This window comes from Eumetopias jubatus, unplaced genomic scaffold (assembly GCF_037043125.1).
Source record: "Eumetopias jubatus isolate StellerSeaLion01/CBP00866 unplaced genomic scaffold, mEumJub1_p1.0 scaffold_9, whole genome shotgun sequence".
Taxonomy (NCBI): domain Eukaryota; kingdom Metazoa; phylum Chordata; class Mammalia; order Carnivora; family Otariidae; genus Eumetopias; species Eumetopias jubatus.
Window position 1 is genome coordinate 40,792,295 of NW_028274815.1, and position 26,451 is coordinate 40,818,745.

The 26,451-nt window shown below is 48.3% G+C and overlaps 1 protein-coding gene across 2 annotated transcripts in view; it reads left to right on the forward strand.

Moving 5' to 3' along the window:
• Nucleotides 1–1,530: 1,530 nt before the first annotated feature.
• Nucleotides 1,531–26,451, forward strand: part of TRABD2A (TraB domain containing 2A) — a 51,843-nt gene continuing 26,922 nt past the window's right edge. For both annotated transcript variants that reach the window (XM_028122491.2, XM_028122492.2), the window contains exons 1-2: nt 1,531–1,638; nt 10,891–11,451. In XM_028122491.2, the coding sequence (XP_027978292.1) occupies nt 1,531–1,638; nt 10,891–11,451 (669 nt within the window). The remainder of the gene's footprint in view (nt 1,639–10,890; nt 11,452–26,451) is intronic.

Here is a 26,451-nt window from a genome sequence, read left to right on the forward strand (position 1 = left end):
ACAGGAGAAAACTAACAAACTCAGTCTCGTTTTGTCACACATTTTCTCTCCCCCTCTTCCCTCTAGCCCCAGTTGATGGGTGGAGACTTCATTTGGAGTGGGGGAAAGAGTATGAAATATTAAGTTCCTGATGCTTTCATCTCACAACCAGAGAGACTATTTTTGCCAGTAGGTGGCAGTGCTAGTAATCTGAAAACGCCGACAAGTTACACTTCGGGTCGGTTGGGGGGGCCAAGGTTTGCAGCCTGGCTGAAAATGGGTCGTTTGAAGACCGGAGAGTCAGCTCCAGAAAGTAAATCCTCACTGAAACTTAGAACAGGAAAAATTTATTGATTTCACAAAAATACCTCAAACTTAAACGACTGTGGAACGAAAGCTGGAAAAACTTGTCTTTTTAAAGCCAGGGGTTCTTTACTGGAGTTTTGTAGATGGGCACCTGCGGTTCAGAAAACTCCTATCGTGTGTAAATCTGGGCCCCACTGCGCCTCCCCCCACAACCCCCCCCCAACGTCTCCCTGCCTTTGCTTCCAGTTTCTATCGAGTCTCAAAATGGACAGCAACTCGGAATTAAGAACCCCCGCTACACCCCTCAGAAGGTGATCCCGTGTAAATCTGGGCTATACAGAAAGGCTGGTAAAGTGCACTCCGGCCTCGGGTAGCAGGTGGCAGGGGCTGGGCACAGCTAGGGGCTTTGATAATTTTTTTCTTCCTGAAGCATCAATGCTGTGAAAAGGCCCTTGGAAAGTTTGGGGCAGAAAGGGAGCAAATACATTTTGCAGGCCTGCAATGTGCATCAAACAAGATGCTTTCCATCAGTGTCCTCAACTAATCTGTGAAGTAATCCGAGTTTGGTGTTCACATGCTTAATATTATTACCCCACATCCCTTAAGAGGACACTTAATGGAGGGCCGGCCTCTGTGGTTCCGGACTTTTAAGTGTATGCACACACTGACTATTCCCCTCTTTTACAGACAAAACTTCAATGCCATTTCCTTTGTTTAAATGAGCTTGCCTTAAAAAAAAAAAAAAGCCTATCATTTGTTTCTTTGGTCTGTCTCTTTCCATCAAGAGCCACCCTCAGAACTGGTAGCCTAAATACAGACGTGAGGGTAGGAGCCAATAGGATTTCTGCGCGAGGCTGGAAGACGGTGCTGGAACTGGACTCTTCCCTTCTGGCCGGCTCACACGGTGGCCCGCGGCCCCCGCCGGCTTTGGGCGGGAGAAGCGGGACTGAGGGGCAGCGGGGTCGGGGGTGGGAGGTCAGGGCCCCGCCCCACGTGGCCGCCGCCGCCCGGCTCGCCCCAGCCCCGCCCGCGGGCGGCCGAGCGAGCTGCAGGGGGAGGCGACGCCAGGCGCGGGGCTGCCGGCCAGCGCCCCCCACCCCCGGGCCCCCGACCCCCGCGCGCCATGGCGAGCGCCCCGCTAGTCCGCAGCTCCGCGGCCGCCGGCTAGCCGGGCTGTGCGGTCACTGCTGCCTTACTTCCCCCCCCAACCCCCGCCTCCCGGGGCTCCGAGCCGCGGTGGGGAGGATGAGTCCCTGGAGCTGGTTCCTGCTGCCGACCCTCTGCCTCCTGCCCCCCGGCGCAGCGCCGCGGCGCGGCGCGTCTGCCTCCGCCAACTGCGAGCTCAAGCCCCAGGTAAGGCGCGCGTCTGGCGCGGGCGAGGCGGCTTCTCCGCTCCTCGCGGGGGTGGTTACCGTCCCAGGCCTGCGAAGCACCGCGCCCTCGGATCCGTGCGTCCCGCCGCGGCCCCGGGTTCCCCTTTCTGGCGGGGGGCGCAGCCCCCCGGCCGAATGAGACCTGTCCCCAGCCCTCGCTACTGGGCAGGGCAGCAGAAGGTAGTGAGTCCCGGCGGGGTCTCCAGGGTCTCTCCAGCCTGCTTTGCGGGCTTCAGGGGACGTCGGGCGGATGAGTCTTCGACGACCGAGCAGTGCAGGGACTTGGGCACATTTACTTTGGAAGTTTGTTCTGCCCTCTCTTGCCTAGCGTTTAATTTCTCCTGCTTTTATCGAGATGGTAAAAGCGCCCTGCAGCTGCTTGACTTAACCTTCATATATTCAATACCCGAGTTAGAAGGGATTTGGGGGAGCTGAAGCCATTCCCCTTGTTTTACCGATCTGGGAAACTGAGGCTCAGAGAGGGACCTTTGTGCCCCAGGTGACAGAGCGCATTCGCGAAGTAACCACATCTGACAGCCTCGCGTTCACGCACACGCGCTTCCCTAGATATTCGCATCAGCGTTTTGCAGGTGAGGGGAACTCAGGCGAGGGAGTCCCGGTGACCTGTCCCGGTCCACCCAGCCCTCCAGGAGCAGAAGCCGAGCGGAAACAGGACAGGTCTTGCGCCTCCGAGACTGGCCTATCGAGATTTCCTTCTCCTGATCAGTTTTCTTACGCTCGGAATTTTCTGTCGTTCTCAAGTTCTTCTCTTCCGAGCTCCTTGGAGCTTGAATTTTGTGTTTGTGTTGGTGGGTCTGATCTCCGGATCTCTGGAGCTGGGGAGGGTGATCCTAGGCCCGTCCTTTGGGTAGCTTGTGCACCCTCGAACACTAGATCTGCCCACCTTCGGTGACACCTGCGCAGCGTCGTGGGCCCCGTCACCCTGACTAGTGGTAATTTTATTCATCGTCCTAACCACAGCGAAGGAGAGGGTGACCTAATTGAGCCTTCCTGGCCCACGGGGTTTAGCGGGAAGTCACACTGAGCTCCCTAACGCGTCCTAGGCTACGGACACGCGGAGGCTCTCCCTCTAGGAAGGCGGGAGGCACAGACGCCGGAGAGGAACCGTACGGCAGCTGCGCTCTTGTTCCACAAAGCAGAAATCCATCCTTTCCTATGAAAGCAAACGTTTTTCACTGTTGAAAACCCACTCGTAATTATAGTGTGACCAGTGAGTCTTGATAACGTCTTTGTTTCTCTTGATTCTTGAACCTGTCTTCATGGCCTTTTTACTCTCTAGTTCTCAAACTTTTTGGTCTCAGGACCCGTCTGTGTTCTAAGAAAGTATTGAGGACTCCGAAGAGCCTTTATGTATGTGGGTTAATGGAAATATTAGTAAAACACAAGAATACATAAGGACACATGCCATTAATTGTCATAGCAGTGATATTATGCCACACCTGTAGCCTCTAGAAAAGTCTATTTGTATACACTTATGAGAGAATGAGAGCATTAAGAGGAAAATATCTTAGTATTATTACTGAAATAGTTCGGACTCTACAGACCGCTCGGAAGGGTTTTGGGGACAGCCTCAGGTCCCTGGACCACATTTTGTGAAAATCTCTGTTCTGTTCTGTGGGCAAACTGTCTTATCCCCTGCCGAGGTCAGGTCAGTCAGTGGCAGGACTGTGGGTGGGTGCCCCAGGAGGTTGGGGTCTTGAGATTGTAAAGCTCCGGAATCCAGCCTCCAATCCAGTGCAGCGGCTTACTGGGTAGCATTCTGGGGCTTGAGAGCTGGTTTTGTGTTCAACTTTCGTTAATCATTACAGAGAGCTCTTCCGAGCTGGTCTGTCTGCAGAACCTGCAGGCTTTGCGCTGAGCACCACGCAGGTTGTCTCTTCCTTATCTACACTCAAACAGAACTCAATAAGGATTCTTTATTATTCCTGCCTCTGTTCTTTCACATGTGCTATTTCTTCCCCCAAATACCCACATGCTTGCTTCTATACTTCCATCTGGTCTTTGCTCAAACTCTTTGAAAGAAACCTTTCTTGATTATCTATTAAAGATTATGTCAACCCCCTGACCCACCTGCCCTCCTATCTGCCTTTCCTGCTTTATTTTTTTCCTGGAGCACTTAACTGATAAAAATTTGTTTGCTTCTGCTTCCCTCCCCCCTCCCGCCCCTCCATGTAATCTTCATAAGGGTAGGAATTTTTGTCTGTTTGGCTTGCTGCTGCCTCCCCAGTGCTTAGAAGAGTCCCTGGCCGCAGTAGATGCTCAATAAATATTTGTGAATGAAGAGTGTCAACTAAAGCCAACTCACTTTGGTATCATCCTAGCTGGTGTGCTGAAGAGTACTTTTGGAAAAGTGCCATTATCACAGGCCCCAGGAGGCTGGGATGGGAGGAGCTGAGGGGTGCAGCCGCTAAGGGACTTAGCCTGCATTGCACAAGTTGTCATTGTGCTCCTTTGTTTCATTGCATGGATTACAGATGTGTGTGTTAAAATTGCCAGTGATTCAGTCGACAGAACTTGTAGCTTCTTGCGTCTGTCATCCAGCGTCTGTCATCCATGGCGAGTCTTTTTCTTTCAGGGCAGTTGCAGCAAGGTTCAGAAGGGACGTGTTTATGGTGTTAAGTTTTTATTCTGTTCAGTCATGTGGTTTTTTCTTTTTTTAAGATTTTATTTATTTATTTGACACAGAGAGAGAGCACACAAGCAGGGGGAGCCGCAGGCAGAGGGAGAAGCAGGCTCCCCGCCGAGCAGGGAGCCCGATGCCGGGCTCGATCCCAGGACCCCGGGATCATGACCTGAGCTGAAGGCAGACACTTAACCCATTGAGCCATCCAGGCGCCCACTCTTCAGTCAAATGTTAAAACACATGGCTTCAACTAGTAGCACGTGGTGGCCACAGTTACACTGAAATGGGGTAGTAGAACAATTTTGTTCTTTTCCTTTTGTGGAGACAAACCAGCCCCACCCCTGAGTATAAGGGTGGCAGGGGCAGTTGCACCCCTCGGACCTGAGCAGCGGCCTGGGGGCTTGCTGGTGGGCAAAGGCATGGGGAGAGCTCCCGGATCCGAAGCCCTGAAGACGTTTCTTTCCCCTCATGCTCTACCCAAGGCGTGCCTGGGAGGGCGCCATCAGAGGCCGGCAGATGGGGTTGCTGGTGCCGCGTGGGACAGAGGGTACCCCCTTGGTCAGAGCAGAGCTCCATTTACTGAAGAAGCTCTATAAGATGAGGAACGTTTCTTTAAAAACACTTCAAAACCCCTGCCTTAAAAAAGTGGGAAAGCCCCCCAGATTGTGTTATTTTGAAAAGACAGAGTGGGGGGCGCCTGGGTGGCTCAGTTGGTTAAGCGACTGCCTTCGGCTCAGGTCATGATCCTGGAGTCCCGGGATCGAGTCCCACATCGGGCTCTCTGCTCAGCAGGGAGTCTGCTTCTCCCTCTGACCCTCTTCCCTCTCGTGCTTTCTATCTCTCATTCTCTCTCTCTCTGAAATAAATAAATAAAATCTTAAAAAAAAAAAAAAGAAAAGACAGAGTGGGAAAAGGTGACAATCTGAGGATTTAAAAATGGTGTGTGGGTGCCTGGGTGGCTCAGTCAGTTAAGCGTCCAACTCTTGAGTTTGGCTCAGGTCATGATCTCAGGGTTGTGAGATCAAGCCCTGTGTCAGGTTCCATGCTCAGCGTGGAGTCGGCTTGAGCTTCTCTCTTTTCCTTTCCTTCTGCCTCCTCCCCACCCTCTGGCTCATTCTCTCAAGTAAATAAATAAATAAATAAAATCTTAAAAAAAATGTTGGTGTGGATTTATTTGGGGAGACCATGGGGCTAGGGAAGGGGACCTGGACAGAGCCTTTTCAGATTCGGAGTCAGGAAGTGCTCCTGAGCCACCGTGTACTTACTAGCGTATTCACGGAAAGAGATAGGATGCTGAATCATGAGTATAGCCTGTTGCGTGTTAAGGTTGAATATTGTGGTGTTTTAAACCCAGTGCTCAGCCTGCCTGGCTTCGAATTCACTCAGCAGCTAGGGGACCTTGGGTAACATCTTAATCCTCTCAAGGTTTCCATTTCTGCATGTGGAAATGGCCAGCATCTTAATTAGTTGTGTATCTTCTCAACTGCCTTTTTTCTGATTCTCTCCTGAATGAGGGGTGCCTGGCAGGCTTTCACCCCATCATGCTACCAAAATTCTCCTTGTTTAGGTCCCCAGTGTCCTCAGTATTGCTCCCTCAAGAGGCCAGTTCTCAAATCCTTGTCTCATTTTGCCCATCAGCCACACTGAACCCCTTGCTTACATTCTCCTCCTTGAAGCGCTGTCTTCAGTTGGCTTCCTACTCTTTCGATTTTCTCAGCAACCTCGATGGTCACTTCTCTCATTCTCTTTTGCTGGCTGCTCTTCTTTCCCTTGACTTTGCAAGGTTAGATTATTTCTAGACTTTTTCCCCCCCAATTTACACATAGTCCCTCGGAAATCTTACTCAGTCCCATGACTTTAAATAACGTCTAAATGGTGACAGTACCTCGTGTTTATCTCTGGCCCAGGCCTCTCTGAAAGTCCAGACTCCTGCATCCACCTCCTAGCTCAACCTCCCCACTTGGTTGTTTGCTTGATATCTCGACTCAGCAGGGCCCAAGCCAGACTTCTGACCTTTCCCTCTGCTCCTGCTCCACCCCGTCTCTCCTCTCTCGGTTGATGGCAAATTCAGCCTTTTAATTAACCAATTCCTCGGCAAGTCCTATTAGTTCTAGCTTCCAGAATATATCCATCACATCTCAGTTCTGTCACTAACACTGTGTTCTCTCTCTTGGATACTTTTGGTAATGTCCTAACTGACTTTCTCGTGTCTGTCCTCATGCCTCCATAGTCTACTTCTCACGGCCACCAGAGTGATCCTGTTTACGCGTTAGGTCGGCTCCTATTGTTCCTCTCACAGAAACCTGCCCTAGCTCCAGCGTGGCCTGGCCTTGCTCACCTCTCTGACCTTTCCCCCTGCTTTGCTCTTCTCTCATCCTGCTGTAGTTATGATGACATCCTTGCTAGAACCTTCCTAGAACCTAGAACCAGGGTTTTTGCACTGCTGTTCCCTCCTCCTGGAGGAAATGCTCTTCTCTCAGACATCCCCCTGCTTTGCCTTTTCACCTCCCTTCACAGCAAGGCCTAAATCTCCTACCAGACATTCCGTGATTTTCTGATCACCTTATTTAAGGCTGAATATCTCCTGCACCCGTATTCCCTGTTCCCTTTCCTGCTTTCATCTTCTCCACAACAGATATCACTGACATACCTGAGGCAGGGACCTGTTTTTCATTCTCTGTTGTATTTCTAGTGCCCTAGAATACCCCAGCATCTCCTGCCTACAACAGTGCCTGACACATAAAGGAAATAAAGACTTTTTGCTGCATAGATAATTGTGGGGTAAATGCACGTTGAACACATGTAGTAGGAGCATTCATGTGCAATGCTTGGATTGTCCCTGGTGCACAGTGACCATTATTATTCTTAGCGTCATTATTGTTACTGTGTGGCTGGATGCCAGAACGTGAGTCTTTTTTTTTTTTTTTTTAATATGAGCAGTTTTCAGCAAAAAGATTGTACAACAACTGCATTTCTATTTTTTTAAAAAAAGATTTTATTTATTTATTTGGCAGAGACAGTGAGAGAGGGGACACAGGCAGGGGGAGTGGGCGAGGGAGAAGCAGGCTCCCCAAGGAGCAGTGAGCCCGATGTGGGACTCGATCCCAGGACCCTGGGATCATGACCTGAGCCGAAGGCAGCCACTTAATGACTGAGCCACCCAGGCACCCCAACAACTCCATTTCTAGACTAATTGAAAAAGGCAGCAATAAATAATTAATAAAAATGGATACATATAGTTGAACAGATTTTGTTTAAAGAGAAGTTAAAGGGGCACCTGGGTGGCTCATTCAGTTAAGCCTCTGTCTTCGGCTCAGGTCATGATCCTGGGGTCCTGAGATCGAGCCCCGCGTTGGGCTCCCCGCTCAGTGGGGAGACTGCTTCTCTCTCTCCCTCTTCCCCTGCCCCTGCTTGTGCTCTCTCCCTCTCTCGTATATAAATAAATAAATAAATCTTAAAAAAAATAAAGAGAAGTGTAAGTATTTTGAGGTAGGATGAGACTTTAGGGAGATTAAGGGTATTGGGGGAAGAAACAAACCAAAACCAAAGTGAAATGAAACCACCCCTCCCACTCTGCCTTTCCCCCAACCCCAACCATGACCCTGTAGTATGGGTTGGATTTTCCTGGGAATATATTTAATATCATAGTCTCCTGATAGATGACAATGAGTTAGGGTACTCACGGGTTTAATAATAGCATTGTAGCTCTTTGCTCTGTCTCCCATTTGGAAACTGTGTAGAAGTCCTTTGCTAGACTGTGAGGAGCTTGTGTGAGCAGATCCCTCTATAGGTCAGCGGTGCCCAGTCATATCACCATCCAGGGCCCTTCAGTTAGCAACTTCCCCATAAAATGAACAAATAAACCAAAATAAACGTCTGCCTAGAAGACCACTCTACCAAACCAATTGCCTTTATAGGTAATCATTTTGTGACCCATCTTAAATGAACCAAAGCATAACTGTCAGTCTTGGCTTTTGATTTGATTAGCATCTAGTTAACCAGTGTTTTTCTACTGGCTTGATTTAATTCTAACAAACAGTGAGGCATTTGACTGCTTAATTAACCTTGGCAGCCATTGTTTTGGATAGAGTTTCAGTTTGGCTTTTTGATGTATTTAAATAACCCTGGAGACAGTCATTACTCCGTAAGAGGGTGCCTGAGGGCTGGCTGGAGACCCTGGATTTGATTCATCTCTTAATATCAATTCAATCATTAATAAGTTTTAAAAATACATTCTTTCTTTCATTTTTCATTCATTTAACAATTACCTGTCTAGTTTGTTTACTCCCATAACCTATGACAGATATTGTTACCTAACTTTTAAAGATGGGGAATCTGAGGTAGAGAGAAATGAAGTGGCTTTTAAAAATCTCAGGGAGGTAGCTGAGACAGAAGCAGAATTTAGGCTCTTGTTACCAATTAGTGCAGTCTTGAAAAGGTGTGTGTGAGCAGAACTGTAAGTTAAATACTTAAAAAGAAAAAAACAAGGTCACAGGCTGGGGGCTAGTGAGATATGTTCTGTTTGGCTTGCAAGGCATTTAAGAAAATGGAGGCAAAACACATTCCAATTGGATTTTTTTTTTTTTTTTTTTTGAGAGAGAGAATGTGTGAGCTGGGAGGGAGTGGCAGAGGGAGAGAGAATTTTTTTTTTAAGACTTTATTTATTTATGGGGGGGAGATCACGTGCAGTGGGGAGGGGTAGAGGGAGAAGCAGATTCCCTGCTGAGCAGGGAGCCCGATGCGGGGCTCCATCCCAGGACCCTGGGATCATGACCTGAGTTGAAGGCAGACGCTTAACCGACTGAGCCACCCAGGCACCCCTCCAATTGGAATGTTTTATTTAAACTCAAGATTTGTAGTTGCTTTTTAAAAGCTTGTTCTGGAACACTAGGCCTGCTCCCAGGTGGCCCGCACTGGCTCAGGCTGCTTTAGCCAATAGTGTTTATCCAGAGCTGTGAGCCTATTTGCTGCCCACCTTCCCCCACCATTACCTCATGCCCAACCCTTGTGTTCTCTGCCCTCCTCTGAGTGGTCAGAAGGTGTTTTTGTGGAAGGTGGCCAGGGGGCAGGAGGAGAAGAGAAGGTTGAAGGCTGTGAGAATGGGGCCCCTGCATCAACCAGCTTTTGCCTTAGATCGTGAGATTCTGTGTAACATTTCATTTGAAAATAGGTAGATGCTGCTTACTTAAACCATTAACACACAAATGCAAATACGGCTGATCCTCATTATTTGTAGATTTCATATTTGTGAATTGGCCTGCATGCTAAAATTGATTTGTAACCCCTATGCTTGTGGCACTTTCGTGGTCATGTGCAGCCATTCCCAGAGCTGGGGAAAATTTGAGTTGCCCGATGCACACACTCCCAGCTGAGGTCGAATAAATTGATGCTGTGCTGTGTTTCAGCTCTCAACAAGTAACAGGTGAACAAGTGTCCTTTTGGTGGTCTACTGAATGCTACGTTTTTTGCATTTTATGCTTCTTGTGGGTGATCTCACTGTTTAAAATAACCAAGCACAGAGACCATCTCGTGTTCCTAAGCACAAGGAGGCTGTGACATGCCTTAGGGAGAAAATGGATGTGTTAGATGAGCTTCGTTCAGGCATGAGTTGTAATGCTGTTGGCCATGAGTTCAGTGTTCATGAATCAACGACATGTATTCAATAAGGTGCTTTTCAACGGAAGCACATACAAAACAGGGCTATGCGTTGATCTGAGAATGAAAATGTTGTGACCGGAGGCTTGTAGGAACCTAACCCTTGTATTTCTCCTAGGAGCAGCAGTTCATTATTCGGTAGTTCAGTGTTTTTATAGAACATGACGATGACAATAATGAGAGCTGATGGTAAGTTGAAACTCTGCAATCCAGGAAAGCATGTTACTTAAAAGGCTGCTGAAATTAAAGCTTTTTTTGTAAAGAAATGTCTTTTCTGTAAACCTGGATTTTCACATTTCTGGGTTGCTTGACGCATGGTTCACCTCATGAGTCTATCTGACTTTGAGACTCGAAGTCCTGGAGGGCTGCCCTGTGCACGTTTTTATACGGGGTCTCTTAATAAACAGACACGTCGTAAATGCCCACTGTCGAGACTGAGACACTGAGGGCACCGTGGCTTGGCCTCGGGTGGATGCTCACCGCTTCTAAGCCTGTAGCTGCTGGGAGAGAATGTGCAGCCATTGAGAGCCACGGCTTTTGGGAATGTTGGGTTTGAGATCCAAAGCCGCAGACACCATCAGTCTCCTGCCTGGGAGGTACCAGTGGTCTTTTCAGGTGTCCCCTTATCTGTACCAGGTGTGGCTGTGGAGCCTCTTGAGATTCCCTGCCTTACCTCCGGCCCAGTTCATTGCTAGGGCAAACTCAAGGACGGCTATTGCTTTTTCGACTTCAATCAGCATTTTGGTGGAAAAGGGGGAAAATGCTGCCTCGAGGACTCCTGCTGCTGGCAGGTGAATGTACCTAGACTCAGAAGTCTAAATCTGACTCTGATCATTTTTCTCCTGCTGTGTGACTCGTCTCTGTAATTCGTTTTCTCCTGCTGGGTTTCTGACCGTCCATATAGTGACTTAGTGTCCTTTCTGTTCCTTTCAGCAAAGTGAATTGAATTCCTTCTTGTGGACCATAAAGCGAAACCCGCCGTCTTACTTCTTTGGCACGATCCATGTTCCATACACTCGGGTGTGGGACTTCATCCCGGACAACTCCAAGGAGGCTTTTCAACAGAGTAGCATTGTGTACTTCGAGCTGGACCTCACCGACCCCTACACGGTCTCAGCCCTCACTAGCTGTCAGATGCTGCCACAGGGAGAGAACCTCCAGGACGTGCTCCCCCGGGACATCTACTGCCGCCTTAAGCGCCACCTGGAGTACGTCAAGCTCATGATGCCCTCGTGGATGACCCCAGACCAGCGTGGCAAAGGTCTCTATGCCGACTACCTCTTCAATGCCATTGCGGGGAACTGGGAACGGAAGAGGCCCATCTGGGTGATGCTCATGGTCAACTCCCTGACGGAAGTGGATGTTAAGTCCCGTGGGGTGCCTGTCTTAGACCTGTACCTTGCCCAGGAGGCCGAGCGGCTGAGGAAGCAGACTGGGGCCGTGGAAAAGGTGGAAGAGCAGTGCCATCCACTAAATGGGCTGAATTTTTCACAGGTAAGACCCTCTTTGCGTGAAGGACTTGGGCTTTGATTGTGTGTGAATCCACTGAATTATAATCTAGGAGGTGGACCAGAAGCATAGTTTATCCAAAAATTGTCTTTGCTCAAGAATGTTATTCTGGGGGAACCTGGGTGGCTTGGTCAGTTAAGGGTCTGCGTTCAGCTCAGGTCATGATCCCAGGGTCCTGGGATCGAGTCCTGTGTTGGGCTTTGTGCTCAGCCGGGACTCTGCTTCTCCCTCTCCCTCTGCCTGCTGCTCCTCCTGCTTGTGCTCTTTCTCTGTCAAATAAATAAATAAAAATCTTTAAAAAAAAGAATGTTATTCTGATGAAAAAATAAGCCTAAGAGTCAGTTATATCACTTACATGTGTATTACTGAGAGAGAAAAGGTTTTTTTCTCTTGTCATCCCAACAAGTACTGGCATACCTTTGTCACTTGTTTTAACTTAGGCCATTCATTAACAAGCTGCATTGAGAGGATGTGGACAATGTGAATGTCAGACTGACTGTCACAGGGTATGGCCTGGTTTGAAAATGATGCTGGCCAGGGCTGTTTTAGGTCACCGTGGTCCCTTTGGGATCACTGCTGTTCCTCTTCAGAACACTCCCCCCAGGAAATTCCTTTGCAAGGCAAACTCTTTGCAAGAGTTATGTTCCTCTTTTCCATAGTTTGTAGCCCCTCCCTCAGGACACTAGAATTTAGGTTCATGTTCTAGAAGTTCTTCATTTCTCATAAGACAAGTGACACTTTATTCATGTGCCATTGTTTAATCGGTTTGGTGAAATTTGTTAATGTTTTATTTTTTTTAAAGATTTTATTTATTTATTCATGAGGGACAGAGAGAGAGAGAGAGAGAGAGAGAGGCAGAGGGAGAAGCAGGCTCCCAAGGAGCAGGGAGCCCGATGCAGGACTCGATCCCAGGACCCTGGGATCATGACCTGAGCCGAAGGCAGACGCTTAACCATCTGAGCCACCCAGGCACCAAAAATTTGTTAATGTTTTAAAGTGCATTAGGTGCCTCTGGGGGCCAATGGGAATTTCACAATATGAAATAAGTAGATTTTACTTAAAAAACTTTTTTATATTTATTTGACAGAGAGAGATATAGGGAGAGAGGGAACACAAGCAGGGGGAGCGGGGGAGGGAGAAGCAGGCTTCCTGCTGAGCAGTGAGCCTGATGCAGGGCTCAATCCCAGGACCCTGGGATTATGACTTGAGCTGAAGGTAGACGCTTAACAACTGAGCCACCCAGGCACCCCATTTAAAAACATTTTTAATTGAAGTATAATTCATATAATATTACATTAGTTTCAGGTGTACAACATAGTGATTTGACAATTATATACACTATGAAAAGTTCGCCACAGTAAGTATGGTTAACATCTGTGACCATACAAAGTTGTTACTATTATTGACTATATTGAAATAAGTATTCTTGTTTTGCAGATATTCTCAGTGGTTGGCCTTGGGAGGTTGGACCTCAGAATAAAAGTCAACACTCTAGGCCTTAGCAGATATTGAAAGGCTGAACTGGGGCAGTTACTTAAAGAACTTAAGGACATTCAAGAGCCTAAAAATAGTGTTCCTGAGTTGATAGTAAAATTTGTAGGGAATTTAATTTACCTGGCTAAGATTCTATATCAATAAACACTCAGGTGCTAAAATACAGTATTTGTTTAGCACATTGAGATTTATAGACAAATTAAGGGACCAGTAGTTGTCCTATTGATCTCTTGGGGGAGTTTTCTTGCATTATTTTGGAAACCCAAAGAGTCAATAGTCTAATGTTTTCAATGTCTGCATTTAATACAATGTTTTCTAAAAGGCAAGTGCTTTGATTTAAAGGCTCATTGATTTTGACCTTACAAGCTTGAAATCTGTGAGCATTTTTGCCTGAGCTAAGCCTTCTTTCATACTTCCAATTGGGAAGGGAAAAGGCTTGGAAGTAAAATATTATCTTAAGCAAGGTATCTTTGTTTTTTTTTTAAAGATTTATTTATTTGGGGGAGAGAGAGAGAGAGCATGCACAAGTGGGAGGGGCGGAGGGAGAGAGAATCTCAAGCAGACTCTGTGCTGAGCAGGTAGCCAGTCACGGGATTTGATCCCATGACCCATGAGGTCATGCCCATGACCCATGAGATCATGACCTGAGTGGAAACCAAGAGTCGAGCGCTTCACCAACTGTACCAGCCAGGTACCCCAAGCAAGGTATCCTTGAAGGAAGGTGTGTAGCACCATCTATTAAGATAATAAATACATTTAAGAAACATTTTAGAGCACTATAGTTATATACTAGAGTGTCATTTGATTTTGTGACACCTTAAGGTTCAAGTAGGTATTTAATATTTATAAACTAAATTTTTTTTATAAGACCTTGAGGCTAAGCTAGTGAGTTTAGAGTTGTTTAAATTTAGGAGGGACAATTATATGATGTTCCTGAGACTCTTTTTGGGGTGTAACTGCCTATGTTTCATTTATAATCAGTAAAATTCAACCTTAGTGAATAGGTCAATGACATTTAACATAAACCTATACCCATATAACCACTACTTGGATTGAGTTATTGAACATTTCCATCACCCCAGAAAGTTAGTATAAAGTTTTCTTGCAGCATAACTATACAGAAAAGTGCACGTGAATTTTCACAAACACAGTCATGTGCCCAGCACTTGGGGCCGGAAACAGAACAGCACCAGCTCCCCAGAAGCCCCCTGGCCCCTCTCCCATCTACTCCACACTCCCTAACCAAGGATAACCACTCTCCTGAAAGTCTTTGAGCATAAATTTGTTTGACTGTTTTAGAATTTCACATAAATGGAATTACCCAATCTGCCCCCCTTAGGGGGTTAGGCTTCTTTTGCTTAGCCTTCCCCACTTGATTCACGACGTTGCTGTGTGTAGTTGTCCATCGTTAGTTCTCACTGCTGTGTGGAATTGAAGAATTCCATCAGAGGCTTTGGGGTGGTGGCTGATGTAGTCTCCCTTCTCAGTAAGTCCAGAGAACAGTAAGATCATCTGCATTCATTTTGATAGAAGCTGAGCCTAACTCATTCGCTTGGGTCCTTTTCTTTTGCCCCTTTGAGGAGTGGTTGGTTCCTTCCTCTTTGTTCTCTGTAGCTCTGAAGAAGGACGTCAGGGGGGGTCCTGAGTCTGCCCTGAGACAGGGAGATGGCCAGGCCCTGCAGGCTCCTGACCAGCTGCCAGGAAGAGGCGGAGGAGAGACTGAGTCTTCCTTGAGGCCAGGGCAGGCCGCCTGGGAGGAGTCCCGTGGCCCTATACTTCCAGGGCTCCCCACCCTCCTCTTGGATTGTAGGGCAGAGGCAGCTGGAGCCTGAGGCACAGCTGAGGCTGGAACGCTGTGCTGGCAATGGGAGAAGCAATGGACCCAGAGCCAGATGTACTGGGGTTAGAGTTCCTGCACCATCACCAGTGTAGGACTTTGAGCTGTTCCCTTAACTTCTTTGAACTTGGTTTTCTCATCTTTAAATGGGGCTAATAATACTTGCACCCTACCATCCTATTGTCGGAAGCCAATAAAAGAGTAAATTGGAAAACACTTCATAAATACTATACAGATCTAAGGGGAAGAGAACTAATATATAATGCCTTCTGTGAGCCAGGCCTCATTGGTAATTTTACATTTAATCTTCAGAAATTCACAAGATGGGCAAGCATCATCCCCATTTTATAGGTGAGAAAACTGAAGCTCAGCGTGCTTAAGAAACTTACCCATGATTGCATAACCAACAGATGGAGGAATTTGGGTTTGATTCCAGATGTATTAAAGGTCATGGTGACTCTGAGTCTCTAAAAGGCGTGGTGGTGAGGGTGAGACCTTGGAGATTTGAGTTGCAGTGAAAGATTCTGGACTTCTGTTGTCTAATTCATTAGCCATTGGCCACGTATGGCTGGGTTTTCAGCACTTGAAATGTGGCTAGGGTGACTTAGGAAGTGAACTTTATAATTTGAATTAAAATTTAAAAACTGATAATTGATCCAGTTATTGGGAAACTTTTAAGTGTGTTTGGAACACCTTGGGCATGTGGATCTCCTTTCTCAACTATAAATAATATGAAATTGAACTATAAATCAACTGTTTTGATGCAAATTTAGTATCCAAAGTGAGATGTCAGGTGAGTGGAAAATACATGACAGATTTTGAAAACTAAGTATGAAAAAAGAATGAATAACTTTTTATACTGATTACCTGTTGAGATGGTAATGCTTTGGATGTATTGGGTTAATTTAAATATATCATTAATTTCACCTGTTTCTTTTCTTTATTTTTTAATGCGGCTATTAGAAAACTTCAAATTAGATATGTGGTTCACACTGTTTCTGTTGAATAGCAGTGATCCAGATTGTTTCTGGATGCGTGTGTCTGAGGCAGGTCCACTTGGAGTCCATGCTGCCTGTGATGCGTCCCCTCACTGGACCCTTTGCCTGTGTGCCTAGCCAGGGCTCGACTCTGGGGAGCCTCTAAATGCCGATGGCTGCCCTGTCCGGTGTAACCGTCCTGGGCCAGCTTTTCTCCATTGACTTGTGATGCTCTTTGTTTTTAGCATATCATTACACACACATATTCTCTCACACCCACGGATGCACGCACCACGAGCACATGAGTGCCCTCCCTCTGCCTCTGCACTTCCCATTTTGTTCCGTGGATCTGCTTACCTGTTTCTGTGTTAATGTCACATTCTTAGCGACTGGATTTAAATATTTCCTTAATGATTTTGTTTATCATTTTGATGATGATTTTGTTAATTTCTAGGTCAGTGTGGGCAGAACTGACATTTTCCCCCATGTTAAGCCCAATAATCTGGGAAAATGCCATCCTTTCCATTTATCTGATTGTATTTCAGTCTTCTTATTTTGTAGAATTCTTGATCTAGATTTTGCTCAAGTCATAAGTTTACTCATTGTTTTTAATAAAAATCTTGCTGGTATAAAGACTCTCTTCTCAATGTGTTCTCTATCTGGTTACTGATTTTTATATATTATATTTTTTAAAGATTTTATTTATTTGACAGAGAGAGCACAAGCAGAGGGAGAGAGAGGGAGAAGCAGGCTCCCTGCTGAGCAAGGAGCCCGATGTGGGACTCGATCCCAGGACCCTGGGATCATGACTCGGGCCGAAGGCAGCCGCTTAACCGACTGAGCCACCCAGGCGTCTCTGATTTTTATATATTAATTTAACCACTGAGTTGAAATTGTGTATTTTAACAATGGTAGTTGATCCTCTTGCTTTCTTAGTGACCAGATACATCATTGACAAATAATTATTTTGTCTTTACCTGTCCGCAGTTTGTCTCATTTCTTCTTGCCCTCATGTGTTGGTTAGGATACCTAAAACAGCATTAAGTAGGAGTGGTAACAAAGGGCATTCTTTCTTTCCCCAACTTGAATGAGAATGGCTTTATTATTTCACCATTAAATGCAACGCTGGTAGTTGATTAGTCTTTCTGATGTGAATGAAATGTCCTTGAATTTCTGTTTTACTAGGGATTTTTTTTTTTAAGATTTTATTTATTTGACAGAAAGAGAGAGAGCACAAGCAGGGGGAGCGGCAGGCAGAGGGAGAAGCAGACTCCCTGCTGAGCCAAGAGTCCAACACAGCTCCATCCCAGGATCCCATCATGACCTGAGCCGAAGGCAGACGTTTAACCAACTGAGCCACCCAGGTGTCCCTGTTTTACTAGGAATCTTATCAGAAGTAGTAGTTGTTATTAGTGGAAGCAATTGTTGAGTTTTATGAAGACCCTTTTTTGGTCTCTGTTGTGATGCCTTTTTTTATTGCGATGTAATTGACATGTAACATCATTTCCAGATGTACAACATAATTATTTGATGTTTGTACACATTGTGAAATGGTCACCACAGTAAGTCTAGTTAACATCTGTCACCATACATAGTTAACAAAACTTCTTGTGATGAGGACTTTTAATATCTCTTCTTTTAGCAGCTTTCAATGATGTCTTGATCTATGGCTTTCTTTGTCTCTCTATCCATAGACTTCCCCTGCCCAGCTGACCCTAAACTTCAAAAACCAGGGTGTGAGTTCACTAAGAGTTACCCTCCTAGGCCCCCGTTCCTATATTCATTTGTCAACACATCCATTGAATTCCTGCTGAGCATGGTGCTGTGTAAAAAGAGGATAAGATGTAATCTGGTTGTTGCTCCCCAGAACTTGAGGTCTTTATGACGCAGGTAATCAGGTTCTCCAGGGCAGGATTCTTCACTGTTTTCCGAGGACTCAGCGCCATGGTCCACACTTGGCGGATGCTCAGTCAGCTTCTGTGGGGTAAATGATTGAAGGCCTCTTTCTGTTCTAGATCCCTCATGATTCCATTATTTTCCCTACTTCTCTCTCCCCCTGCACATCTCCCCTACTACCCGAGAGCTAATGGTTCCCCTCAGCTCTCTGGATTTGGCATGAGGGAAATAATGCTTCCTTCCTGTCTGTGGATTTGATCTGGCTATCTCAGGGCAGATGCCATGTTTCCCGCTCCGGGATGCAGTCAGGTTATAGTGCCTCTTCTTTCACCCCAAGTTCCTGCCTGCTTGGTACTATTAGTTGCACTGCCATTCCTTATGTGCAGAAAGCAAATGAACTTGGAGCCAGAGGCTTAGTGATGCAGGGCTCACCTGTGAGTCCCCTGCCTGCCTTCCCAGCTGCACAGGTGGGTCCCCATTAAAGACTCAAAGAGTTCCCTAGAGAAATGATCTTCCTAAATCCCAGTTCCACAGTCACACACCACCAGATACCTATGCACAAGCTCCAGGCATGGGGTGCTGTCTGTCGGCTTCCCCTGAGGGGCTGACCAGCACAAATCTGGCTGACCATAGGATTCTCCTGCTCACTTCCCAGTGATGGACTGGATGTCATGTGGGCTGGGGTGGGAATGTGGAACAGCTCCGGTCTTCTCAGCATTGGAGTCTGTCTTTGGGACCCAGTCATATCTAGGTTTGGGGTCTGAGTCACAGGACCCAAAAGCTAACATGAAAGAGGCCAGGAGGCCTGGGATTGCCCTTTGCTTCCCACATGTAAAGCCTGCATCTTTGGGCTCTCTGGATCCCAAGATACTGCAGTTAGTTGGATGTGGACTTCCTGTGCCAACCCCAGAGTGCTCTTTAGATGATGCGTAAGGGTTCTCATGATCTGAATTGTTGTTGCGCAGAATCGTTTCTGGTACTGTTTACTCTTGCCAATAGATGGCACTAACATATTTCATATTCGCCTTTTCACCTGTCACTTCTGCCGTCCCTTCCAGCAGCCGGTGTCACTGCCAGTTCTTGCCCTCTGCCCTAGGACCCTAATGACTCATTCTCTCTGCTGAAAAGCCTCCCCCACCCCCGCCCCCCACAAAATGAAACCTTAAACAACGGCTTGGGCCCAGTGGACATACCTCCTGAGTCTTACGAAAGAGTGCATTTCTTGAGTCACAGTTTTGGTGTGTTGGGAAGATGGGGATTTTTCTTCTTTGGAGCAAGTTCGCTTTCGATGGATCCGTTCCCAAAGAGAAGAAACCATTGGCTCTAGGATGGAGCTCTGGTCCAGGCGGGGCAGAGTGGTGGAGGCAGCCCCTGGCAGGGCAGATTCCTGGAAGGGATGCCGTCCGTGTGTCTCCATCTCTGGCTGTTAAGGGCCAGATGGATGGAGGAGAGGCATGAGCTGGGGAGGTGCTGGCTGGTCTGAGAAAGCCTCCTGAGTACTTAAGGTCAGATTCTTAGGAGGGTGTGGACCGGCCAGGCCCAGGATAGCCCAATCCTAGGAAAGCATGGGGTGCATTGTTTTGTCGTACTTTGCAGGCCTCTCCACAGGTCTCTGTTCCCAGAGGCTATGGCAAGAGAGCTGGTGGGTCAGCGAGCAGAGGCCCCATGGGGGTCAGTTTCCTGTTAGAATAACCCTGGTGGATGGCTTGGGGTCACGGTGAGACTGAGCAGGGCTGGCCTGGGCTCTCTGGTCGCCCGTTTTCTCCCATCCAAGTACTAACCAAGCCCAGTCCTGCTTAGCTTCCGAGATCAGCCGAGACCTGGCGACTTTAGGGTGTGGGTATGGCCCATAGACTCCAGTTTTCTAATCCATTTCCGCTTCTCAGTGCTGCCACCTGCCAGATTCACAAGTCTGACTTGCTGAGGAAGTTCCTGCTCCCTAGTCATAAATTTCAGTAAAAGCAGATGGTCTCATCTTTGAAATTGATCATGATACTGATGGGTGACTTTTTCACGTTTTCCATAATGGAAATGGAATGTGCTTGAAGATGGAGATCTTGACATTTTATTTTTCCTGGGTAGGTTTGGCTTAAAGTAAAGGCCTAGAAAAAAAATATATGAGCTCTTGGGGCACCTGGGTGGCTCAGTTGGTTAAGTGTCTGCCTTCGGCTCAGGTCATGATCTCAGGGTCCTGGGATCGAGCCTGGCGTCAGGCTCCCTGCTTAGCTGGGAGTCTGCTTCTCCCTTTCCCTCTGCCACCCCCCTCCAACTCATGTGCGTGTGTGCTCTCTCTCAAATAAATAAATAAAATCTTAATATATATATATAATATATATATATTTATGTTAATATAAAACTTAATATATATACACATATGCTCCCTAAAAGGGAAGTGGTTTCTAAAATATAGGCAGATTTGTTTGTGAGCTCAAACACTCTTAATAGTGACCTCTTCAAGACAAGTGAGCTGTGCCTCAGCATACGTTGTCCCTTCTGCCGGGAACCCTTCCTCATGCTGTTCCTCAGGCTAGCTGATTAAGCTTATACATTATTTCCTCCGTGAAGAATTCCCAAAGCCAGAGTTGACCCTCCACTGTTCTTAGCGTTCCTGTAGAAGCCTCTGCTGGAGCCCTGATGACTGCAGTTAGCCTTTCTCAGAGGTCCAGCCTTTTTTTTCCTTCCTTTTTTTTTTAAGATTATTTATTTACTTATTTGAGAGAGAGAGAGAGAGAGCACAAGCAGTGGGGAGGAGCAGAGGGAGAGGGAGAAGCTGACTCCCAACCGAGCAGGGGGCCTGACAAAGATGACAACGAAGATGTTGCGCGACTCAATCCCAGGACCCTGGGATCATGACCTGAACTGAAGGAGACGCTTAACTGACTGAGCCACCCTGGCGCCCCTCAAAGGCGCAGCTTCCCGAAGGCTATGCCATGCTCTCGTGGTCCTCGTACCCTGGCTTCTAGCGCAGTGCCTGGTGCCCAGGAGGGGCTCACGAGTGGTTATAGGACAGTGGGCGGGCTGCTGCAGAGCGTGCCAGTGAGGCCAATGGCACACCGTGAGCTTGTAGATGCTGTGGCTGTAATGGGACACAACATGAGTGTGTGCTAATTACTTAAAGGAGGTGAATACAGCCTTTCTAACTGTGTTAAGACCAGCTGGTTAAAATACACAGTATGTGCAATCTTTTCGTTTTTATTTCACTCTTATGCTTTTTTACATTCTTTCGCACCGTTGTTCTGTGATAGTGTCATGTTCTTATGCATAGCGGGGTGAAGTGCTGCAGTCAGGGTAAATGCTCTAGGAGCCTGTGACATCTCGCCCCTGAATCAGCCTCGGGCCTGCTTGCACACAGAGCGTCAACATAGCCCTTGTGAAGGACACTGTCTCCAGACATGGGAAGTCCAGGCTGGACCATTAGCCCACCCAGGGAGGTCTTCCACGGCATTTCTTCACCTTGGCCTTCCCTTTTGCTTTCTTATTTTTGGACCAGAAGTGGAAAATTGAATCAACTGTGTACCTTATGGCCGGCTGTGATTTTCACGAGCTTCCAGAGACTTGAGCTCTATGTTTCCACCTGGGAATAGGCCTGCTCAGGATTTGAGTCTTCTTCCTTTTTTTTTTTTAACAACTGGTCTTTATTTGGAACATATTTCTTCAGCACTCAGCATGGGCTAGGTCCTCTGTTTCTTATTTTAGGGATTCAAAGACAAAGCTGGTGGCGATCCCGTCATCCCCTGGCTCTGGGCTGCCTCTCTAAAGTCCAAAGTGAAGTTAAACAAAAGGCGGTGTTCTTGTGCACTTGCGTGGACACCACACGTGCTGCTGGCATTCTGACCCCCGCTCCCTTTGGGGTCATAAGAGAAGCACTTCAAGGGATGCTGTGGTCTCGTTTCTGCTCCATGTCCCTGCCTCCTCCCTGGTGAATTAGGCTGGGGGCAGAGCGCTTCTTTGACGCCCCAGCAGCCAGTTCTTTCATGGTGGATCAGCTCCAGGCCGCCCCTAGACTCTAGGAATAAGTCCCAGCATATCTCTTTAGGAGGGGGTGGGAGAGTGTGAGCCCTCTGTCCCTCCTCCACAGTCCACCTCCCAAGCAGGGGTGGCTGAGGCAGAGTCTACCTTGCTTGGAGGAGATGGGGGAAGGGAAAGGGGAAGGAACTGGGTGGGACCGAACCAGCTGTTCCCTGGGGCCCTGCAAGGAGCCAAAGTCTCAGCAGGATGAGGTACTCTGTGGCCCAGCGATGGAGGGAGGCTGCCCCGGACTCTGGAGGGGGACGTTGGTGGCGTTGTATAGTGTCACACCTTGGGCATCATGGCACGTCTTCTCTGCTTCTCCATTATCCCTCCCGACACATTTTGTGCTGCCTTTCCTCCCCGCACTCTTCCATGAGGCCCTTCCTTTCCTTTCATGGTCATTCAGGCCTTCAAAGGGAGCGAGTGGGGCTTTGGTGCCAGCCTCAGCAAAGGCTGTGGCATCATAAAATGTGGATGACAACAGGAGAGATCTGAGGGGTCGCCTTACCCCATCCCTGGGGTCCCTGACTCCATTCCAGGCGAGCCTCTGCTCTCGGCAGGTACGTTGGGTAGGCGATGTTGCTTATCACTGAACAGAATATCCTCGTGGGGTGCTGCTGACTGACTTCTCAGGGAGGGGACAGCTCTGGGATGCTCTGCGCTGTCTGGGGCTTCAGTGGGGCCCCCAGTTTGCCCGGGACCGGGCAGCCATGTTTGCATTTGCAGCGGTCATGGTCATAAACTGGACACCGTCTGATGAGACCGCTGATGTTGTAGACCCAGCCCAGGCCCAGAAGTGATTCTGAGATGCTGTAGGGTCAAAAGTCCTCCAGCACTGGGCAGAGGGAACATGTTTGTAGACATTTGAGACAATCTGTGACTGAACCCAAGCTCAGGGGCCTGACACCTGCCTGTGCCCCTGCCCTACCCTCCCTCCACTCCCCTGCTGCTCCCGCCTTCCTTCCTGGATTTGAACTTGCAATGTCCTTTTCAGCTCCTCCTTTTGGACTCCTGTTCTTGTCACCTTGCCCAAATTCTGCAGCTCTACCCTGGGTTTCTATTATGGACTGAATTGTGTCTCCCCCCCCCCCCATTCATATTTTGAAGCCCTAACCCCAAGTACCTCAGACTGTGACTGTATTTGGAGATAGGGTCTTGAAAGAGGTAATTAAGTTAAAATGAGATCACCAGGATGGCCTCAAACTCAATATGACCGGGGTCCTTATAAGAAGAGGACATTAGGACACAGACACATAAGGAGTGAGGACCATGTGAAGACACAGAGAGAAGACAGCGGCCTATAAGCCATGAGGAGAGGCCTCTGGAGAAATGAACCCCACCGACACCGTAGTCTCTGACTTTCAGCCTCTAGAACTGAGAGAAAATACATTTCTGATGTTTAAGTCACCCAGTCTGTGGTACTGTGTTATGGCAGCCCCAGCAAACTAATACAGCCCCTTCTGTCTGGCCTTTCCACTTCATTTCCGAGGAATAGACCAGAAAAGCAAGAAGAAAACTCCAGTCTTGTGCTACCAGGATCCATTTACTGATCCTCCCTTCTTCTGCTTATTGCTTATTTCCTTCTCTCTTTCTCCTTGTCCTCTGTTTCTCTCTCTCTCTCTCTTTTGTATTTATTTATCAGAGAGAGAGCACAAGCCGGGGGAGTGGCGGCAGAGGGAGAAGCAGGCTCCTCCCTGAGCTGGGAGCCCGATGCGGGGCTCGATCCCAGGACCCTGGGATCATGACCTGAGCCGAAGGCAGACGCTTAACTGACTGAGCCACCCAGGCGTCCCGGACCTCTTGTTTCTCTTTCCTACCTTCGAGGCAAGAATACCTATATTTTGAGCTGTCACACCCCACAGCAGAGCAGGGAAAGGGGGGGGGGAAGGGAGGGTTGGGAGAGGTGAAGAATGTGTGAGGTGGAAAGGGGAGGGGCAGCCCAAAAGGAGGGGCTGACAAGGACCTTGGAGGGAGGGAGAGGCAGTCTCAAACAGACACGGGGCTGAGCGTGGAACCTGTCGCAGGGCTCGATCCCATGACCCCGAGATCACGACCTGAGCCAAAACCAAGAGTCGGATGCTCAGCTGACTGAGCCACCCAGATGCCCCCCAGGCTACTTTAATATTGAGCTGGATTTTCCAGGGGAGGCTAGGATTGAGACAGGCAGAGGAAACCGAGGGAGATATTTCAAATGGGCCAACAGGGCAGGCAAACCCGGGGACAAACAGGCTGTGCTGGCCAAATGGGGGCAGGCTGGGTGGACTCCATGAGCATTTGCGTAGGGCGGGACGGAGGGCGATGCTGGAGAGGGTTTGAGTGTGAGGCTGGGAAATCTCCGTGCACACCAAGCGGTTTTCAGGGAGAAGTGGGAGCTCCCAGAGCAGTGTTGCAGGTCAGTGCATCTGGCAGCCGAGTGTGGGCTGGATAGGGCTGCCACCCTGGTCACTACTGCAGGCTGCTGGAGTTAGCCTCTTAGCTAAGAACTGCAGCCCTGTTAGTCCAGGCCCTGGGGCCAGCAAGAGAGAGACACTGCGAGACTGGGAACTGGGCTCTCTGTGGACTAGAGTTTGTTTGTCGTACAAGGGAAACCTTGTACGGTGACAGAGAGCTGATAATGGATATTGGAGAAAATACAAAATAAGAGAACATCCAGGAGCGGGTTGGACTCTTGAAGTAATACAGTGTGTAGCCATTTAGATGAACTGCTTACCACTTATGCCTAATTAGCCCCAGTAACAGTTCTGAGTGTGGCTAAGTGAGTCACTTAGCTTTATTGTGCTTTTAATTTGGTTCTTCATATGATTCTTCATCGTCTGTTGTTCTTGAAGCTTGTATGTCTTGTCAGAACTTTAAAAAACGTAAAGGAAAATGACCTTTCAGGGCAATAGAAGTTGAAAGGATGGAGATTTCTGGGGAGGGGCTGAGATCCTCCCAAAGTGCTTAGCAGAGGTGGTAACTTTCACTAGGCCTTGGAGATAAGGGATTGGTATTTGTTCTTACTGTTCCTCAGCATTGTGTGGGATTTGGGGGAAGGAGGCGTATTAGTTAGCTGGGGCTGCCATTCCAGAATACCACATACAGGGAAGTGTAAGCAGCAGAAATTTGTTTTCTTGCAGTTCTAGAGGGTCAAAGTACAAAATCAGGGCCCAGGTTTGGTTTCTGGTGAAGGCTCTCTCAGCTTGCAGATAGATGGTCGCCTTCCTGTGTCCTCACGTGCCCTTTTCTCAGTGTGTGTGTGTGTGGGGGGGGGGTCGGGGGGGTGCGGTGAGGCTGGGGGTTGCTTTGGTGTCTCTTCCTCTGTTTTTATTTATATATTTATTTTTTAAAAAGTATTTTATTTATTGTCAGAGAGAGAGAGAGAGAGCACAAGCAGGGGGAGCAGCCGGCAGGGGGAGAAGCAGGCTCCCCACTAAGCAAGGAGCCCGATGTGGGGCTTGATCCCAGGACCCTGGATCATGATCCGAGCCGAAGCAGACACTCAACTGACTGAGCCACCCAGGTGTCCCTCTCTTCCTCTTCTTATAAGGACTGCAGGCCTATCGGATCAGGGCCCTACCCTTATGACCTCCTTTAACCCTAATACCTCCTTACCCAGGTGTCCCTCTCTTCCTCTTCTTATAAGGACTGCAGGCCTATCGGATCAGGGCCCTACCCTTATGACCTCCTTTAACCCTAATACCTCCTTAGAGGCCCTGTCTCCAAATACAGTCACATTGGGGGTCAGGGCTTCATCATGTGACTTTGGGGGTGGGTGGGTGGCACAGTTCACACTTGATCTGAGCCAAAAGGCCGAGAAGCGATGGGGTGGCACAGTTCAGTTTGTGACAGGAGGCCCATCTGACATCAGGGCCGGATGCGGACTGGGTGGAAGGGAGAGAGAGTGGGCAGGAGGCCTGACTGAGGAGAAAAGGAGAGGAGAGGCGTGGAGGGTGTTGAGGGGGTGGCAGGCAGAGAAGAGAGGGAAGTCCTGGTCGGCCTGGTGCGTTCTGCCAGGTCTCTCTATGTGCTCTCAGGCTCCTCAGGAGCCAGCTTCATTTACAAAAGGACAACTTACCAAAGGGCAGGTTGGAATGTTACGGAAGATCGGTTTCTGTCATCCTCATGTTTGAGTCCTTTTGCTGTGAAGAGCCCAGGTCCAAGTTCTTAGGGCGCTTTCCCTCCCCGCCCCCTGGAAAGCAGAGCTCAGTGTCCAAAGAAGTGTGTGGAGGCTTTACCTCCCGTGTGAGGCAGCGTGTATTAACGTGACAAGAAAAGAAGCAGAATTTCTCACCATCTTGCTTTGAGGGGCCAGTCTAGACTATTCCATGGGAATAGACTCCTTTCGGGTAGAGAAGGAGGAGGGGTTTTACAGAGTCGCTGGAAGGGAGAAAATAAATGAGCTGGAGGAGGACATCCCCACTGCCTGGATACCCAGGTGAGATGGGAGAGGCAAGGACCAGAAATCCTCAAGGGGGGCTCGAAACAATATCAGGGCGGAATGTTCTGAGGACAAGGAAGACCTTCCCCTACTGCTCTCCAACTACAAGGGGGCTGAATGGCTCTCAAGAGTGAACTAAGAAAAAAGACACGACAACCCACCGCCCCAGAAGGTGAGGCCTGCGCCTGAACAGATGCGAGCCCCTTTGTTCACAGAGCTGGGAGGCTGGTGGGGTGGTGCGGGGCTAATGTGAGCCGCATAATGGGCGGTGCCTTTCATATGCAGAGCAGCCCTCTGATCTGAGGGGGATGAAAGTGCTGGAAAGTGGAGAGGCTCGATGGGGGGCCTTTGTC